The sequence below is a fragment of the Cryptotermes secundus genome, unplaced genomic scaffold (assembly GCF_002891405.2).
Source record: "Cryptotermes secundus unplaced genomic scaffold, Csec_1.0 scaffold323, whole genome shotgun sequence".
Classification (NCBI taxonomy): Eukaryota; Metazoa; Arthropoda; class Insecta; order Blattodea; family Kalotermitidae; genus Cryptotermes; species Cryptotermes secundus.
The window spans coordinates 1,863,530-1,882,984 of NW_019738961.1; the positions used below are offsets into that span (position 1 = coordinate 1,863,530).

A 19,455-nucleotide genomic window follows, 5' to 3' on the forward strand; every position below is an offset into this window, starting at 1 on the left:
ATGAAAAGCCGGCTGAGCAGTATGTGAGGAGTGTGTGATCAGGAGTGACACAGTGCAGCAGAAGTCTAGCAGTCGCCGAGAGCAGTGGATGTAATTGTGATACTGCCGATGTCAGTAATTGTAATTGTAAACTGTGTGAGTGTGAGAGCGAGTGTTCAGTAAATTCGCTGTGTCCAATACGGCGTGAAGTTATTTGTCGCGTTATACACCCAACACGTGACAATATTGTCTTCGGGTTCGATAACACAGTATAACAGATTCTAGCGTGCAAGCCGAGGGGGAAGTTTGTGAACTCCATCGAAGAGCTTATGGGCCAACTGCCTTAATCGCCTGATGGTGAGGTGGTGAGGAGGCAATGCAGAATGGAGGGTAGGCCTTCTTCATAATGGTCAAACCGCAGGCCTGAAGGCCTGTTTCGGCTCCTCAGGTCTTGCCTTTTTTTGGGGGGGTGGGGGGGTTGTACATGGTTTTACTACAGTAGTTTTCTCCTTATTAATCAACACTGTCATTTAAGCTCTCAACACGTGGTTTATTCCTAACTGTGTGGGTGTGAAACTTGGTCTTTGAGAACACGGTGCTGAGGAGAATATTTGGACCGAAGAGAGATGAAGTGACCGGCGGTTGAACAAAAATTCATAGTGAGGAGTTTCATAACTTGTACTCTTCTCCAAGTGTAATTAGAATGATCGAGTCAAGGAGGGTGAGACGGGCAGGGCATGTGGGGGAGAAGATGAATGTACATAGGAATGCATATAGGATATTGGTGAGAAAGCCAGAAGGAAAGAATCACTAGGAAGACCAAGACGCAGGTGGGAGGGAAATATTAAAATGGATCTTAGGGAGATAGGATGGGCTGGTATAGACTGGATCGATCTGGCTCAGGATATGGACCAGTGGATGGCTCTTGTGAACACGGTAATGAACCTTCGGGTTCCACAAAATGCTGGGAGTAGCTGCGCAACTGACGGCTTCTCAAGAAAGGCTCTGCTCCATGAAGTTGGTTAACTCCTAATAGCATCATTTCAAATGTTCATCAAAAATAAAACGTAATTTATTTCCTTTTATTGAATATTCGGTATCATAGATCAGGCGGTTTGGTGCTGGCTTCTTACGCTGTTGCTTTGTGGGATTCGTGTTGGACGATGTCGGACTGGTACGTATTTTCTCCGAGTTTATTCTGTTTCCCCCTCCTAATCATCATTTCACCATTGCCCCGTATTCGTTACATCACCGCCCTCACAGGTGTGCTGTAGTCCCACGCTGGCAGCACATTATCACGTCATGTTCTTCAAGTTTTCAGTTCCCTCTGTGAGGAGACGCTGTGGTGATTACAGAGTAAGGAAGTTTGTTGAACAAAAGGTAAGCGTTGTGCTGAGGCAACACTGGTTGTGGTCATGCTGACAGTATGCCTCTACGTTTCAAAAAGTTATATCAAAGCTCTTCCCAGTGACACAATTTCGGCTCAAAGCTTCCGCCCGAAGCCCTGAAATACTAAGTGACTGTCAGAATTTAGTTGCTTATGTCGTTACAAGGTTGTTAATGAAGGAGATTCTCCATTATGCTTCTGCAATGTAGCTCAGGTGTCCTGTCCAGAATAATAAATGTCACTGCTTACATAAACAGGCCTGTTCTAGTAATCCAGTTTACCCTCGTGTTATTCTTTCCAAAGTAGTTTGTCTGTGGGTACCTCAGTCACCTCAGAAGGCTTTCACTGTATCGAGTGAGCTGCCGTGGTTTTCACAAACTGATACTTCTCTTTGATCATCTGTTGGGATGTAACCGAAGCGATGTTGCTGAAAATAGCTTCTTATGTTACACTCTTAAGTATGATAAGCCGATTTTATTGGGCAGTTGGTCTGCTCTTCTTCGCCTGTTCCCTAAGGTGATCGCAACACGTTCCACATATTTACCATACCACTAATTGGCATAAGAATGGGGCTTAATGTGTGAAGACGTCCTGTGCCTTTCCATTCCTTTAGGCAAACTTGGTAATGAAGGAAATGTCTGTTATAGACTGTATAAGCAGACACTAAGTAGGCCACTAATTAAGAACGTGTTTGAGTATTATCTATAACTTCAGTTTGCACCCAGTTTTGAGTGCTGTAAACGACCATGGACATGAGATAAGTAACCTGAAAGAGATCGAGGTATCTTTGAGAGTTTTATAGAATCATACGGTTAATTAAGTGGGATTTAAATCAGATTAAGCTACGACGATACTATCATATTATGAGTGACTGCAGACGGGGGTTTTGAATGGTGAATAGATCTATTGACCACTTACAGGTCGTGACTACAAATGATTGTAACACTGTCGCTGTTTCCACACTTTACAGTTAAATTGAGCACACAGTATAGTGTTCTCAGTCTGTTACTTGACGTTTCCTGGTATCTGCTCCAATAATGCCGCCCTTCACAGACTTCCTTGCAGAACTGGCTCTCAACTAAACTCCAAAACACTCGGCACGGACTACATAGAAAACACGGCTATTCCATTCTTGTGTTCCGACTGTTGCATTATTAAGAATCTGCTGCTTAGCAACGGGAACGTGTTTACCGATCCGTTGCGTAGCAACAGTCACTGTTTACAGAGTCACCGCTTAGTAACGGGTCTATATGCCGCAGTATGAATTTACGTGACTACACCAACACTGTACTGTGGAGGCTGGTGTAGTAGTCCCAATCTAGATTTGTATTAGGGAGGTGATAATTTCATATGTTTCCCTTCCATCGGCTATCCTGACTGTCGTTTTGTGGGTTCCCTAAGTCCTTTAAGATAAATACGGGTATAGTATCTCTATTAGGCCACAGCCACTTCCTTCCTGCCCTCCCCCCAGGAATCTTCCTGGTACTCATTTCCGTTACAGGCTGAGTCGACCCGAAGGTCATGTTGCGGCTGGAAGGAATAAGTAAACTGAAAAAAAAATCAATTGCCTCATCGGGAATCGAACCCGCGACCATGCGGCTTGTAGCATAGCGCCTCATCCAACTTCGCTACTTTGTGCCCCATGGATTATTTCAGGTGCCATGGAAACGTCAGATTTCAAATACAGGGTGTTCGAACGAAAGGTATCCAAAATAAAAAGATGTATCTCTGAAACTAATTGTCATACACGTATCCAGTTTATGTCATCGGAAAGGAAAACTTAAAGTTTTTTCTTTCCTTGTGCGCATGCGCCTGCTGGTGACCTTCGGCTAGCTCAGTAACGATGTCGACATAGGTTCAATACGTGCTGAGGCTAGCAGAGTAGCAATCTCTTACGGCTGTCCAGCGTCGGTTTAGAAAGCAATATGGACGTCAACCTCCTACACGGAAAAGCATTCGGTTCTGGGACAACAAACTGAGGACTACAGATAGTCTCTTGCTGTAAAATCTCCTGGAAAGACATGGACCTCTGAAGAAAATGTCAATCGTATTAGAGAAGCATTCCAGCGAAGTCCGCGCAGATCAATTCGTGCTGCTAGTTTGCAGTTACAAATTCCACGTTTAACAGTGCACGATGTGTTACACAAAAGGCTCCGCCGAAGAGTGTACAAGATACAAATGATTCATGCACTAAAACGGAGTGGCCGAGTAGCACGCACAAACTTCGCTGTGGACATGCCAGCAAGAATGGACGCGTCACCCGATTTCCTCCGCCAAGTGCGCTTCTCGGACGAGGCGACGTTCGGTGTCAGTGGACTTGTAAACAGGCGCAACTGCAGGTTTCGAGGCAGTCAAAATCCGCATGTCACGTGTGAGTTGGAGAGAGGCAACCCCAAAGTGAACGTGTGGGCCGGCCTAATGCACAGCAAGTTGATCGGACTGTTTTTCTTTTCGGGAAAGGCTGTGACCGGACTTCGTACTTGGACATGCTGGAGCTGTATACGCTGCCTCCAACAAGATGAGGTACCGCCATATGTCTGCTGCCACGTTAGAGATCACCTGGACAGAGAGATGGTTGGGAGATGGATTGGCAGAGGTGGACCAATCGCTTAGCCTCCTAGGTCGCCAGATTTAACTCCATTGGATCTTTTATTTTCGGATTATGTGAAGAACACTTTCTACCAGGTTAAGATCAACGACCTTCAACACCTGAAAGCCTGCACAAGGGACACTGTGGCTAAGGTAACACCAAACATGCTTCAAGCAACATGGAACGAGAGGTCGAATATTGTCTGGATATTTTTCGTGCCATCAGGGGAGCCCGCATTGAAATTTATTGAGAAAGTTATGTGCTCAGAAGAAAACTTTGATAGTTTTCTTTGTGGTGGTATAACCCATAAATGTATATAATAAATGCTTTCTGAGATATAATCATTTTATTTTGGATACCTTTCATCCGAACACCCTGTATTTGAATTTGTCATAAGCAGGGCCCGGATTTTGATGACCTAAAATATGACCCAAAAATGTAATATGCAGGGCCCGGATTTTGATGACCTGAAAATATTAAAAAAAATGACCGAAAAAATCCAGAAAAATGTCCTAAAGGAGAAAAGAAAGAACACTTCGCTTCCATGTTTTTCACATTTCAGAAAACATACGAAGAATTCCCTAAAATGGCCAAAAATGACAAGAAATATCCTTAAAAGTCCAAAAATGATCCAAAAAATGACAAAAAATTACCAATAAAATTTACATTTCTGTAACCAGCAGTTCATATCCGAGATTTATATATTTAAGAGCATCGCATAGGATACAAGGAAAAAAAGATGACATGTCATCAAAATCCGGGCCCTGGTCATAAGACACGAAATGTATTTGTGACAGTTGAGTGAAGTTAACGGCGGGAAGTATCTCAGATAGCTTAGTTCGGCACCCTCGAGGCCCATTTCCAAGCATAATTTCTCCCATTTCTTATACCGCACATGCAATATATAAAAAATAACTTCCCAAACTATAAAGAAAAAATGAAATTCCAACATGCTTTTAATGTTTATAGCAGTATCATAGAGTTTGCTATGTTGCAGTCTACTGACTTTCTCTCGTATGCAGTCTTACATCCTAGCAGGATTTTGTTGATTTTCGCAGTTCAATACTGGATAAACCGGGTTCCCCTGAAGTTTAAGCAGCCACACGATGACACGGTCTGTAAGACCGCAGTATAAAGGATATTGGTTCGGGCACCAAAATGAATGCGACTTGATGTAGCTGAGGCGCTCCATGAGTCCCACGTTCAATCCCGGGTGACTTCTTATGAGGCCATGGTGGACGAAATGACACTGAACCGAACGGGTTGGTCTTGTTATAGGTTTATATTCGGGAAGTGCTTGGTTCGAATCTTCACCGTGCCACCAGCTGTATTGACTGTGGTTTTTTATTCCGTCGGATTCGTGAACATGCACAGGTAAATTTCGTGATAGTGTCTTGTTTAGCCCTCAACTGCGTCCTTTTTCCAGTCGTCCTACCATGCGACACTACAATCTCCAGACTGGAAGCGTCGTTAAATAACATGCACCAAAATGTGGCACTGGAGAGGCGGTTTCCTCCATGTGCCGTCGTTTTTCGGCCGCGCCATAGCTCAAGCGGTTAGTCGCTGGCTTCCCACCCCGGCGGCCCGGGTTCGATTCCGGGTCTGGTCAAGTGGGATTTGTAGTGGACAAAATGGCGCTGGGGCAGGTTTTCTCTGAGTACTTCGGTTGTCCCTGCCAATCTTCATTCCATCAATTGCTCCACAATCACCCTCACCTATCATCTGGGGCTGGTACAATAGGCCAGAAGTGGCCACACTTCAAGGGATTAGTCCCAACCCACTAGCAATAAAAAAATCGTCGCTTTTCAACACTAATTGTCTTTCCACCGTTCCTCCATATCGGTCATCGCCTCCTGTGATGTGCTGTAGCCGTGACAACGCAGCACGTTATCACATCCTCGCCCTTTAAGTTTGGGGCTTCATTTCTGTCCCAGAATTTGGCTGATTAAGGAGTAAGTTTTTTGCCTACATTCAATATTTTGAAGAAATAGAAGCTTGTTAGATCACCTTGCTGTCTCTATGCCCCTCCCTCCCAAACATTGCTAGGCAATGGCTAGGTAAACATTCCCGCGGCAACGAATACACACGCAACAGTAGAAATTTTGGAGCGGTGTTTTCTGTGCGGTCCGTGTCGTATTAGATAACATGTAGTGAAAGGAAAGTAGGCGATTGCGTCTTCCCAAAACTTATTGTTAGTTACTAAGTTCATGACTTGAGAGTGTTCTGTCCATAGACCGATATTTTCATGATGGCTCAAAGAGAGTTAATATCCGACCGGGCCGATGAACGAAGTCCAAAAAATTTGTCTTAATCACTTTTTTGATTCACTCACTCATTCACCTCCTTCTTTAATGCAACTTAAATATGTTCGCAGTCTCAGTTTTATTTAAAATAACATTAAAACCGCATCAATTGCTTTATGATTCGTCCTTACTTGGCCATCTTCAGACAACTGTTCACTTTTTGAAACCGTCGCACTGCAACAGATGCGAAGCCAATATATTTCCATGCTGCTGCATATCGTTCACACTAAAAGGTGTTTATCTGAGAACGAAACTCTCTCTCCGTTCCGCGTTATTTTCCTTTTGCGGCGTTCATGTTTTTGTAATGTATAATCTATATTTATTGTCAAATGCAAAGATTTATTATTATTAATAGAATTTATTCTTTTTATATATCTGTGTTACTTTCTAATGTACTTATGTGCCTCCGTGAAATTTGTTCTCACTAGTTTGGCTCGACCACCAGTAGCGCGCGAAATGGTCAGAATTTGGTGTGCCCGTCCTTATACAAGAAGAAGCTACCTAGGGAGTCCGGGTGCTTCCGTGTGTTTGTTATGTAACTTAAGTAAAATTAAGAGAGGTTTCTCTTTTGTTTTGTGCTAGGCGATTGAATTAGTCTGCCCAATTACAGTGTGTTACGTTTCTGTTTCCACTGCTAATGGTAACGGACAGCGTACAAATGTCTGCGTTCCAGATAAGGCCTCGGGTGACCGCATGGCTATGTTGGGACGCCTGTGTGAGCGATAAATGTTGCGTTTCGTTTAGGACTTGTTCGAGCACTTGCAATAGAAGAGGCTATTAGGACCAAAATTGTAAAGTAGAATTGTATACGTCAGCCAGTATAGTGACTATGCTATTTGGCAGGCTGTTTGAGAATCAGAATTCGATTCCCGGCAAGAGCAGAGCTTTTATCTGCCCTGCCGAAGCTAGACTAAACCGGCTGTGGGATCCACCCAGCTATCGCGGGACTTTCTCAGAGGAAGCAAAGCGACTGGATCGTGACGCTGACCACTCCATCCCGTGCCGAAGGTTGCAAAAAACTGATTCCACTTCTCTGAACGTCGGAGAACTAAATGACGAGAGAAGTTCAGTTTAGGTAATACAAAGGTGGACTTATACTCCTTGTTGGTACCAGCCTCGGAAGCCGTACCGTCTTCATGAGGCCGGTGATTGAGGCTAATAAGGTAAAAGGTAAAGCTGTCCCTGTATCAGGCTGTGGAGCCCAGTATGGTTCTGAAACGTCGAGGCTTCCACATTTTCTAGACAGTCGGCTCACAGATGGCGGTAAGGTTGTCAGCCTCACGCTCCGACCAGCCGCCCTTTACCCCCAAGAAGCTTCCTGGTACTCATTTCTGTTTGAGGCTGTCCACCCCAGGGCCATAGTGCGGCTGGAAGGATTGGGTCAATTGAAAAATCCAGTGATTCCATCTGGAATCGAACCCGTGACCTTCCGGCTTGTTGCATGGTGCCTCAACCAGCTATGCTACCGCGTGCCCCTAATGATTGAGGTTAACGTTTTCCAACTGACTCCTCAGTTTAAGCCCCCTCTCCCCATTTTGCTTGAAGATAGAAGCAGAACACGTTTCAGTGTATAGACCTGGGATAACGTAGTTCTTCTGACTGGAAATGTTCGTAACAAGGTTTGCTCTAATTCACACAAAGAACTCACCCTCTTTTCCTGTCAGTCGGCACTATCCCCTTCCGAGCATCTTGGAAACACTATACATACTCTTCCTACCTCGCAACCTGTCAGACTCACTTGCCACTCTTTTTTCATTGGACACAGATGTTATCGTTAGGATCATATCGCTGTCCAAGCTATAATTCTTCTTATAACCTAGCAAAGCTTTAGCGGACCCGGAGGGATCGTTGTGAAGGAAACTGGTACAGTCCGCATCATGTTGTACAACTTAATCAGAGATCTCCGCTATTTTCGACTTTGAGCTTTACGATATGAATTGCTTGCCCAAGAGGAATTGCATACTCTTGTGAAAACGACTGTGGACTTTTGGAGTTCCGTAAATCGCTGGAAAATCCCCGAGCTTTGATTGAGCCTCTTTTGGATTCTCAAAAATGACTCAGCCCCATGGAGCTATGTGGGTTGCTGTAAGGATCTTTATAACCATCTGTTTTCTGCGTGTCACAAAATTTGATGTTAGCTTCGCAAGAATGACTCAGCCCCATGGAGTTAGCTAGTTGCCTGTAAAGAGCTTAAGAGATCTGTTTTCTCCATGTCATAAAATGTGATAACACTGTAAATTACACTCTTGATTTGCCCTGGAGTTCTGTATTTTCAGACGCTGTGCTACACCACCGAGAAGTCATGTTGCACTGGCAGTTGAAGAGAAAACATCACGTCTTGTTTGATAGTTCCAGATTCCACCACGGAAGTGGTTGTCTGTGGCCAGTTACAGTGATTGGATGTTCAGGAAATGAAAATACGGTTTCTTGTATCGGAGTGGTGTTGTGTTTTATCGTATACAAAACAAACTGTTTGTCTACTTTCGTTTAATTGTTTGAGAGTTGCGTTAGACACTTTCGCCTCAAGTTAACTACATACCTGCGTATCCAATCCCATTGTCTGTGTTGTAATAAATCCAGCGAACAGAGAATCCAGTTAAGGTCGGTCGTTGTATTGTCGCTCCAATTAGAGACTTCTTTGGTGTTAACCATTGGAAGAAAATAATTCTCAGAGACTAACTGATCATTCCAGTGATGGTTATAAAGCACGGTCAGGCATGGAGGTGATCAGTACATATTCAGTATGACGCACATACCTGTACCTCTGCTCTAATTAAGTCCACTGTCGGTCGCGGTAACCGTGCGGTCTAAGGCATGTACTGTCTTCGCTCGCTCGGAAGCCAGGATCGCGGGTTCGGATCCCACACAACACATGGATGTTTGGTATGTGTTTGTGTTCATTCTGTGTCTGTGTTGTCTTGTGTTTATGTAGAGGCCTTACGACGATCTGATCACCCGTCCTAGGAGTCCTACCGTCTGTAAAATGAACATGAAACTGAAAATCAGAGGCCAGGGCCCTAGGGGGCTGTAGAGACAGTGAAAAAAAAACAGTTCATTATCTAATGAAGCACCTACTAAACTTCCCTCATTCACCAGCATTCTGTAAGAGGCATATATTCCTTGCCATTTATTCTTCACTTCACTAACTGCTTGCGGAAACCTTGGAGGAATTACAGGGTAGTTCTAAATTATTGTCGGGGTTTCCGTGGCCCACGATTTTCAAACCGGAAACAACAAAATAAAACTGCTTATGCAATATGAAAGTGTAAATAAAGGAGATTTACTGCTTGCGAAATAAAACTTTTTGAGATACACTTTCATATTCCGTAAACAGTTTTATTTTGTTATTTCCGGTTTGAAAATCATAGTCCATGGAAACCCCGACAGTAATTTAGAATCACAGTGTACTATTAAAATTTTTTTTTTCCTTTGGCACTACAGCCCCAGTGGGCCTAGGCCTACCTCCATGAACTCCGTTCACTTCGGTTTTTCTAGATCCTACACATACGGTAGGACTCCTTGAGCGGGTGATCAGCTCGTCGCAAGGCCTCTACCTGTACACAAACTATGAAAAACGCATACACACAAACTAAACATCCATGCCCTGAGTGGGATTGGAACCCACGATCCCGGTTTCCAAGCGATCGAAGACAGTACATGCCTTAGACCGCTCGGCTACCGTGACCGGCACTATTTAAATATTGCTGGTATAAATAAAAGCTGTCCACGTGCATAACTACAATGCTAAGGCAGCATAATAATTGTGAATAATTATTTTAATGAAGAGTTATGAGAGGATGGGATGGTGTGGATTGGATAGATCTGGCTCAGGATAGGGACCATTGGAGGGCTCTTGTGAACACGGTGATGAACCTTCGGGTTCCATAAAATGCTGGGAAATTCTTGAGTAGCTGAAAAATTGGCGGCTCCTCCAGAATGGCTCAGCTCCATGAGTAAGTAAGTAAGTAAGTATATCTTCTCGAATATAACGACGTATAGTCCGTTGAAAGTCAATCGACGTTTCTGAGGAACACGTCCCTTCCATCTTCAGGATCGAAAACTAAGCCAAGCAAGAAACCAGAGTGAAGTACTTGCTAACTGCTTCACGCCGCTTTCTTCCATTTATAGCCTGACATTTAAGCTTTTGAATCATCCAGGTAAGGCGTATGGGGGAGTGGAGGTATACTGCCTCTACACATTCTTAACCTCTGCACTGGATGAAGGTAATTGCTCAGTTTCACGCCCCTGGCTACCTTATCCTCGGTGAACGAAGCTTGGCACTCATAAGTTAGGAGACTGGTTAGGCCCCAGGACAGGTCTGGACGAGGTGGAAAAGGTGAAGCCTCACTTTCATGTAGTGCCAAGGTCGAGAATGGTGGAGCTGTGGCTCCACTCCCCCATATATCTTCATGGCTATTAACTTTTTACCTTTTCTTTTTTCATTGCCTTTTTTTATTGCTAGTGGGGTGGGACTAAGTCCCTTGTACTGCGGCCACTTCTGGCCTATTGTACCAGCCCCAGATGATAGGTGAGTGTGATTGTGGAGCAGTTGGTGGAATGAAGATTGGCAAGGGAAACCGAAGTACTCGGAGAAAACCTGCCGCAGCGCCCCTTTGTCCACCACAAATCCCACTTGATCAGACCCAAACTTGAACCCGGGCCGCCGCGGTGGGAAGCCAGCGACTAACCGCTTGAGCTATGGCGCGGCCACTTGTTCATCACCTAACTCACCCGCTGATATTGCCATTTTCATCTTCGTGGAGCCGAGTATATTAAGAGTTCTGAAGGGTTGTTGCTGCCGCCAAGGAAGGCATGGGTCCCCGTTTTACACAACTGCATCAGTGTTTCTGAGCGACTTCGTTCAGTAATCGAACCCTAGGCTTACACATAGGCTGCTCTTGGGATGTAATCACCACAGCGTTTTGCTTTAACGTTGGTGCATTTTATTTTTGTTGTTATAGTATAATGTATAGCATCGGGTGTTAATTGGCAGATGAATGAGAAATTTGCCTGAACGGACAGAGGAAAACCGCGGAAATCCCAGTCACGACAGCCTGTGTCCCGTCTCAGTACGAGTCTAGACCGTGTTCAGCTTTGCATTCATTTGCTACGGCTGCAGAGAAATCGGCCTGTAAGGAGGACAGCGTTCCATTTTCGCCCGCTGACAGGCGCCTTCATTTTATTCCTGTATATTTAAGATGACTTAGCGATATACGTTTAAAGGCGGTCACAGAATTCAGTTTTTTTTTCCACTTGTGATTAGCGTTAGGTGTTTACTTTATTTGAAGGAATTATAGAGGAGAATTTGCGGAATAACACAACCTCTTAATTTAATAGGTTATGTATGTTATTTCCAGATTAATATCGGTGTGTAGGAAATCTGATCTTTCTCCAGTAAATTAGCCCCACTAGTGGCCTCTTCATTTCATGACCATCGTATTTTATAAATACCTCCTTCAATGCGCTTTGTATCAATTCGGATTTGTTCTGTTCCTAGAAAAGGAACTCTTGATACGTAATCCGCCGACAGATTATTTCCTGTTATCTTGCGTCGAACGTAAATACATCAAATTATTTTCGGTACGCTTTGGGGCTGTTATAGTGGATGGTAAGGTGGTGGTGACATTCTTAACTAACGAACAGTTTGAGTAAGGCATTTGAAATGTTCATGGATATAAATTGTAAATTGTTCTGAAATGTTTATATATTGTCACGTGCCTGTATAGACGGGGTTTGGATTGATGGATCGGATTTACTGAACACTTACCGCTCCGGGACTACAAGTAATTATAGCCGTTTGACTAATTCACACACTCTACAGTTCAGTAGAGCACACACTTATTGTCTTCTCAGTCTGCTGTGTCTTCACCAGTCTTTTGGTGACGGCTTCCTGCGGCCGGGAAACAGGCTTGCTATCTGCTTTTACGCTGGTATCTTGCTTGGCTTATTTTTCTAACCTGAAGATGGAGGCGATATGCTCCTCCGAGACATCGCTTGACTTTCAACGGACTACGCGGCGTTACATCCCAGAAGACACCACTCTTCAACTTTGATTTTTATCCAGGTGCATATTGACATCTACGCTGACTCGCCTCAAATCCCACATACACACACATACACGTCACAGAATAGTATAATTAGAAATTTAAAGTTCTTGTTGGTGGTGCCATATAAAGTAAAAAAGTGAAGGAAATTTTACGCCGTAAGATCTTCCCAGTTCTTACTATTAATGCATGTTATGATCGTGGTAAAAAAAGAGAGAGAAACATTTATTTTCGCGTAATTAATCGTCCAAGATGGGCAGGAAATGTAGCACGCATGGAGAGAAGAATGCACTTAGGGTGTTGGTGGGAAAATCAGGAGGAAAGACCACTAGTAAGACCTAAACGTGGGTGGGAGGATAACGTTAGGGTGGATCTTAGAGAAGTTGGATGGAGTGATATGGACTGGCTTCATCTGGCGTGGATTGGTGACTAGTGGAAGGCTCTGATGAACACTGTAATGAGCCTTCGGGTTCCATAAAATGTTGGGAAATTCTTGAGTAGATAAGCTACTGTTGGCTTCTCAAGAAGGCCTCAACTCTTAGGTATTTAGGCAACCATCAAAACGTCTTATAAAATCAATGCTTTCTCTATAATGATATCAACATCGGCTTCAGCCGGACGTATATTTTTTAATTCGCATAGTGGGGGTTGGAGTCCAGTTGGGTCCATTCGGCACGGCGGCCACTGATGGTGTATTGTACCTGCCCCAGGTGATTATGTTGATGAAGAATTTGGTGGAATGAAGTTTGGTAGGGGAAACAGAAGTACTCGGAGAAAACCTACCGCAGTGCCACTTTGTCCACCACAAATCCAACTTGACCTGACCCAGGTTTGAACCCGGGCCGCCGCGGTGGGAAGCCAGCGACTAACTGCTTGAGCTATGGCGCGGCCCAGCCGTACGTATATAGTTCCTGGTAGGTGTAATCACTGTGTTCATGTTCTTAGGGCCAGGATATTTATCTGTTTTGCAAGTTTTCACTGACCTGTGCTCCTTTTCATAAGGGAAAGAAATACTGATTCACGCCCTGTCGAATTGCAACTGTCAGTAAGGAATGTACGTGTAGTAGCGAAAACATGAAATCGAATATTAATATGCGGCCATGCTTCAGTGACCCCATTGCGATTTCCTCTCCTCTCCCCGAGGTCGTCTTACACCCGCGGTGTACTACAAGTGGTTTCGTGCAAAGTGGGGCAGGTTAGCCGTTGGTGGCAACAGCTGGTACACACTTTCGCCATATTTGGTAATCTTCATGGCGCGCTTATTTCTCCTTCTTCTTGTTCTGAGCAATTTGAAATTCTCGCGTGTTACAGAAATGATTTCGCGCGCTGGAGAAAGTGTCATCTTGATGGATTTTATGCTACCCCTAGTTGGTGTCTCCACCTTATCGTGGTGAGGGGGTTTGAGTATGCCAAGGACCCTGAGAGCTATACCAGCGGTAGCGTAGCTACTGGCAGGGCCTCCCTTGCTGGACAGTTCAAAGGGTAGGCATCAGATGAAGAGAGACACCAAAAAAACAAAACTGATGCCGGAAGCAGCGTCATCAGCAGCGACTTGAAGCACAGAGCAAATGATGCCCGAGATGGTTCAAGTTCGTATAGCAACAGGCGTGACCAGAGTGGTTTGAATGGCTGTTGTACTGCGATGTGGAAAGCAAATGGAAAAACTACCACATTATCACTTCTCCTGGATAGTCTCTTTCCAAAAACAGAAGATCGCATTAAGTGGAGGAACTGTTTTGGAAGAGACTGTGGACCTGTCGTCTGACAGATTACTGATGAATGAGTATGTACGTGGTAGAGTCATTAAGTTCGTGGAATGTGGTTTTATAGCAACATATTACAAGGTATTCACATACACTTAACGCAGATCCACATCGGCCCTGAAAATAGTTGCCGTTGGCCGCTATGCAAGTCTGCCAACGTTGATATAGCTGTCGAAAACATTGCTGAAACATATTGGCAGTAAATTCCCGTACGACGCCTTGCGGCCGTTCCACAAATTATTGACTGTGGTAAAATATATATATAATGGTGATGCCATTGGTTTCGTCATTTTTAAATATGGCCCTGAAAATGGTTCTTTTGTCGTGAAAATGACTGGTTTTGCACTATTCAGTGTAGCACGCCAATTAATTTAAAAAGTAATAACGTCTGATGGTTTATAATTACTTGTATGTCTTCACCCGTACGTTTGTCATACCTTATTGTCCAAGCATGGGCCTTAGTTTTATTTTACAAACTCACTAACAAAACAAGTTGTTTTTTATGTACATAATGAACAGGAAATACCGTTAGTACTTTCATTGTTCTGGGATAGCACAATCGATGTAGGAGTAGGCTACGGACTGGAAAACAGAAGAATCGAAGTTTGATTCCCGGTAAGGGTAAGAGATTTTTCTCCTCACCGCTGTTTCTAGACCAGCTGTGGCATTTACTCATCCTGCTCTTGAATTGGTATCTGGGACCTCTTTACTCGGGTTTAAGCGGCCGGAACGTGAAGCTGACCACCTCTATTTAGTGCCGATGTTGAGAATGAGTGGAGCTGTACCCTCACTGCCACATACGTCTACATGACGTGGTACTTAAGTACAGCAACAGTTTTGCTTTCAGAATTACTGGGCTATTTGGACCTTTTCCGTCGTCCAGTAGTCTAGAAAATAGAAGACACGACGTTTCGGAAACTGGATCTGTTTCCGTCCTCAGGTGAGGGGGTAACTAATCACAATCACCAGCGATTGAGTGCAGTCCAGTGATTGAGATTAGCTCTTTCTAAGGGACCCAACTGAGTAGGTGTCTTCCCTCCTCACCTGAGGACGGAAACAGATCCAGTTTCCGAAACGTCGTGTTTTCTATTTCCTAGAATACCGGACGATGAGAAAAGTCCAAAACCCAGTAATTCTGTGTGTTATGCACCATCATCAGAACCCTTTAGAATATACTACTTTTGCTTTAATTTTTCATGTTGCGGTGTAGTTTCCGCTATTGTCAAAATGTAATTAATTAAGTCCGTAGTTGTGTTCTGTTTCAGTGGTTTCATATTCTTCTTAGCGTATAACATGAAGTGGAAACATCTGTGCTAGTAACTAAAACGAGAGAAAAATATCGACCAAAAAAGAGAAAACGTCATTTTCTACTCGAATGCCATTCAGCTTACATTTCGCTCCTGGCAGTACATCTGTTTGTATTCTCACTGGTAATAAATTCAAATGTGCTCTGAAAAACTAGCTCCATCTTTGAAATTGCGTCATTGCAACACGTGAAGAAATAGTGTTTAAACGGTCGAAGAACAGTTTCGCTCAACTGAGAGGTGTTTGTCTATTAAACAACGCTGCCTCGTGTCATGAACATAATTGCTTCTGGGAAGTTTGAGGACACTACGTCACTTTGAATAAGCTAAAATAGTTATGGGAAATAGCGTCGCAGTTCAGCAAAATTGAGCATTTCGTTAATTTGAATTATCACAAAAAATGAAGAGTAACTCAAAACGTCCAAATTGATTGTAAATTAATTTTAAACATGGGTAGTGGGTGAGAGCTGTAATTTATGTGGTCTTGTTTAGCTAAATAATGTGACATATAGACCCGTTGCTAAGGGGTGGCTCTGTAAACAGCCGCCGTTGGTAGGCAACAACGCAGTAAACACGCACAAAACAATAGAATAGATGTGTTTTCTGTAGTTCACTCCGCGAACTTTGCTACACAACAACGCGGTAAGCACCCTTGTAACAATAGAAGAAATGTTTTCTATGTGGTCCGTGCGGAAATGTTATAAGCAAGGCAGTTGAGAGGCAATTCTGTACGGGAGGCTGTGAAGAAAAGACTTTATGTGTGATATTTGGAGTGAGATTGTTATAGTTTCTTCGTTAAAATCCGCTGCTAGGAAACAGCTAGTAGAGACTGTAATAGACTGAGGACACTAGTCTGTGTCTGACAGTGATCTGTAAAGTGTAGTCACGACTCATGAATTTATAGGTGGTCAATAAATCGAGTCACCGATCCAAATCCCGTCTATAGTCACACATACTACGTGACAGTATATAGAAATACGTCAAATGGTGTTAATGTTTATTCCCAAATTTAACGTTTCGTGAAGGATTCTTTCGTCTGGGGTGTAAATCCATGTAAAAAAAAGTAGAGTTATCCCTGTAACATGCCATGGACGCTCATAGGGTTGTGAGATGTTGAGGTTCCCACATTTTCTAGCAATCGGCTCATAGATGGCGGCAAGGTTGTCAGCCTTACGTGCCGCCCGCCCTTTACCCCCAAGAATAATATCCCTGGTACTCATTTCTGTTAAGAGTCTGAGTCGACCCCAGGGCCATAGTGCGGCTGGAAGGATTAGGTCAATTAAAAAAAATCCAGTGACCTCATCGGGATTCGATCCCGCTACCTTCGGGCTTGTAGCATAGTGCCTCAACCAATTACGTTATCGCGTGCCCCGGTGTAATCCGTGTAGTCAGATGCAAGTCGACCGACTTCCGGTGGAATTTTCCGCCTCCATCTTCACGGCTACAGATTAAACAGACAGCAAACTGTGTACACATGGCGTGGTGCATTTAAGAGTTGCCGAGGATCCTGTCACTTTCTTCCCCCGCCCACACAGTTGTGCAGGTCTCTGCTATACAGAATCTAACATTCATATTTTCCACAGAATTGCAATGCAGGCTCGTAGAAGAAGAAATGAAGACACAAAAAAAAAGAACAGAGGGGAAGGGAGAAAGAGAAGAGGAGGAAATGGGAGAGGGACAAGTCGATGTCGAATTGTCCGTTGACTTTTTCGGGACTACCCAGCTCAGTCGTTATAGCGACGTGTTACGGGCTGGACAACCTAGGGGTCGGAGTTCGAGTCTCGGTAGGGTCAAGAATTTTCGTTTCTTCATGTCTTTCAGATGGGTTCTGCCCCCCCCCCGGCCACATCCAATGGGTATCGGGGGTAAAGCGGCCGAGGCGTGAAGCTGACCACTCACCTCCACTCCCTCATACGCCTTCATGGCGTAGTGCTTAATTACTTTAACACAGGAATAACCTACCTTTTACCCAGCATTATACCCCAGAAGATAAGCCTATATATATATAGTTTACTGCTAAAATTAATGTTGTATGCTAGAAACCGGTCAGAAAATAAAGAACTGATGTCCCCGGTTCGTCCGTATGCACTCACCGACCCTTCTTGGTCGGGGTTCAGGGTTCAAGCTGAAGGTCGGCTGTCCTCACACAGGTTTTCCGTGTGTGTCACCAGTCCTTGCAGCTCCCTTCCACATCCTATCCAATTCATTGTTTCCTATCTTCCAGCCACTGCACAGCGTGTAGTCTCAGCTACTGACTAACTAACTCCATGGAGCTGAGCCCTTCTTGAGAAGCCGCCAATTGTGCAGCCACTCAAAAACTTCCCATCATTTTATGGAACTCGGAAACTTTATTGCCGTGTTCACAAGAGCTCTCCTCTTGTCCCTATCCCGAGCCAGATCGATCGAGTGTCTCCATTCATGCTACATGCCCTGGTCTCAGATGCTGACGGTGTTGTGAAATAAAAGACAAACTACGATCTGCTTTTCCCCCGTGATTTGATAATTTTTAACTCAAGACTGAAGAAGAATATTGCTGTTTCTAAAGCGTGGGACGGCGTTTGGAGGGAAGTTACAAAGAAACGTACATTTCGTGTTCTTGATTTACAGCCAGTTCTACTGTCAGGGTGCCAATCCATTCCCAAGTCTTGGATACGTTCTTTTTTCATCGCCATTATCTGTCTTGATAATGCATATTCATTGAGTTAGCAACTTTGGGAACAATGTCTGTAGTTTCGTGATAATCACATATCCCTCTGTCACATTGTGCTTGCGTGTGTGTGCTGTGAAACCTTCTTTGCTGAACATCAGGCTGACACATCAGTGACACAACCTGCACCCCTGGCAAAAACTAGGATAGCAGTTGCAAATTAATGTTCTATTGATTCTGTATTTTTTATGCTCGCCTTTGTTGTTTTATATGTGCTGTGTTAGGTTTTGTTGTTAAATGGCAAGCAGCTATTAAGCTGCCCTCATTTTATGAATTATCCAAGATCTACTTTTCGCTGTCTAGGCCTATTTACGTATTAGCTCAGCAAGAAAGTAATTTGTATGCCGAATTAGCAGTTAAAGATGAACACACTTTCACATATCAGCAAGATTATATCTTGCTCCTTAAACTCAAGTATATTGGAGTGTGCTCTGCAAGAGGCCATTCTGTGCTGCCTTGTATGCATAGTGTACTCTTGTAACTGACCGATTTTTCGTTGCATTGCAGGATTCTGGAGCTGGGGTGTGTGTTGAGGACGAGGACCCCAACAGAAATTCAAGAAGGTAAGATGCCTGACTTTTGTGATTTTCTTTGACGGACATTATAGATGTTAGACAGGAAGTGTAACACTTATCAGCATGCCTCTTGTAATAAAAGCTAATCACAGTGGTCGTGAGGTCTAGGGCATGAAATGTCTTCGCTCGCCCGAACACTGAGGTCATGGATTCGAATCCGACTCGAGGTATGGATGTTTGTCGGCGTTTTTTTCTGTGTTTGTGTGTACGTAGCGGCCTTGCGAAGGGCTGATCACTAGTCCAAGGAGTCCTACCGACTGTCTGAGGTTAAGAAACTTAGTGAATCGAAGCGTTCCACGGATGCCCTACGCTGGAGTGAGAGCAACAGTTATAAAGCTGGGTGGGTAGGTATGTAGGTAGGTAGAGAGAGACAGACAGTACTAAAACAACCGTTGAAGGAATTCGCTATAAAATATGGAAAGAATGTCTGAAGGCCGAATCCCGAAGCTATTATATCAATATACGGTGTTATCGGGTGTTACGCCGGATAGTGTTGTAGTTGGGTACCGACGTTTCGGAGAACTTGCGGTGTCCATCGTCTGTCCAGAAATTGGCGGCAGCAGGCTCCTCGAAAACGTCGGTACCCAACTACCAAATGACTCGGCGTCACATCAAGAAGATCGCAACCCACACACGGATGCGGGAACCTCAGATCTCGCATGGAGTAGAGATCTGATACTTGCGACTGAAACATGCTGAGATGGTTGTACAGACCAGCGGTCTCCTGGACGCCATGTTGACCTCTGCAGAACACTCTGAAAATTTGGGGGGGGGGCGTAATTCGAACTAAGAACAGTATTAAT

General features: G+C 44.1%; 1 protein-coding gene across 2 annotated transcripts in view; it reads left to right on the forward strand.

Annotated features, from left to right (window-relative positions):
- LOC111871434 overlaps positions 1-19,455 on the forward strand; it is a 297,382-nt gene that overhangs the window by 72,111 nt on the left and 205,816 nt on the right. For both annotated transcript variants that reach the window (XM_023864549.2, XM_023864548.2), the window contains exon 2: positions 18,585-18,640. In XM_023864549.2, coding sequence (XP_023720317.1) covers positions 18,585-18,640 — 56 coding nt within the window. The remainder of the gene's footprint in view (positions 1-18,584; positions 18,641-19,455) is intronic.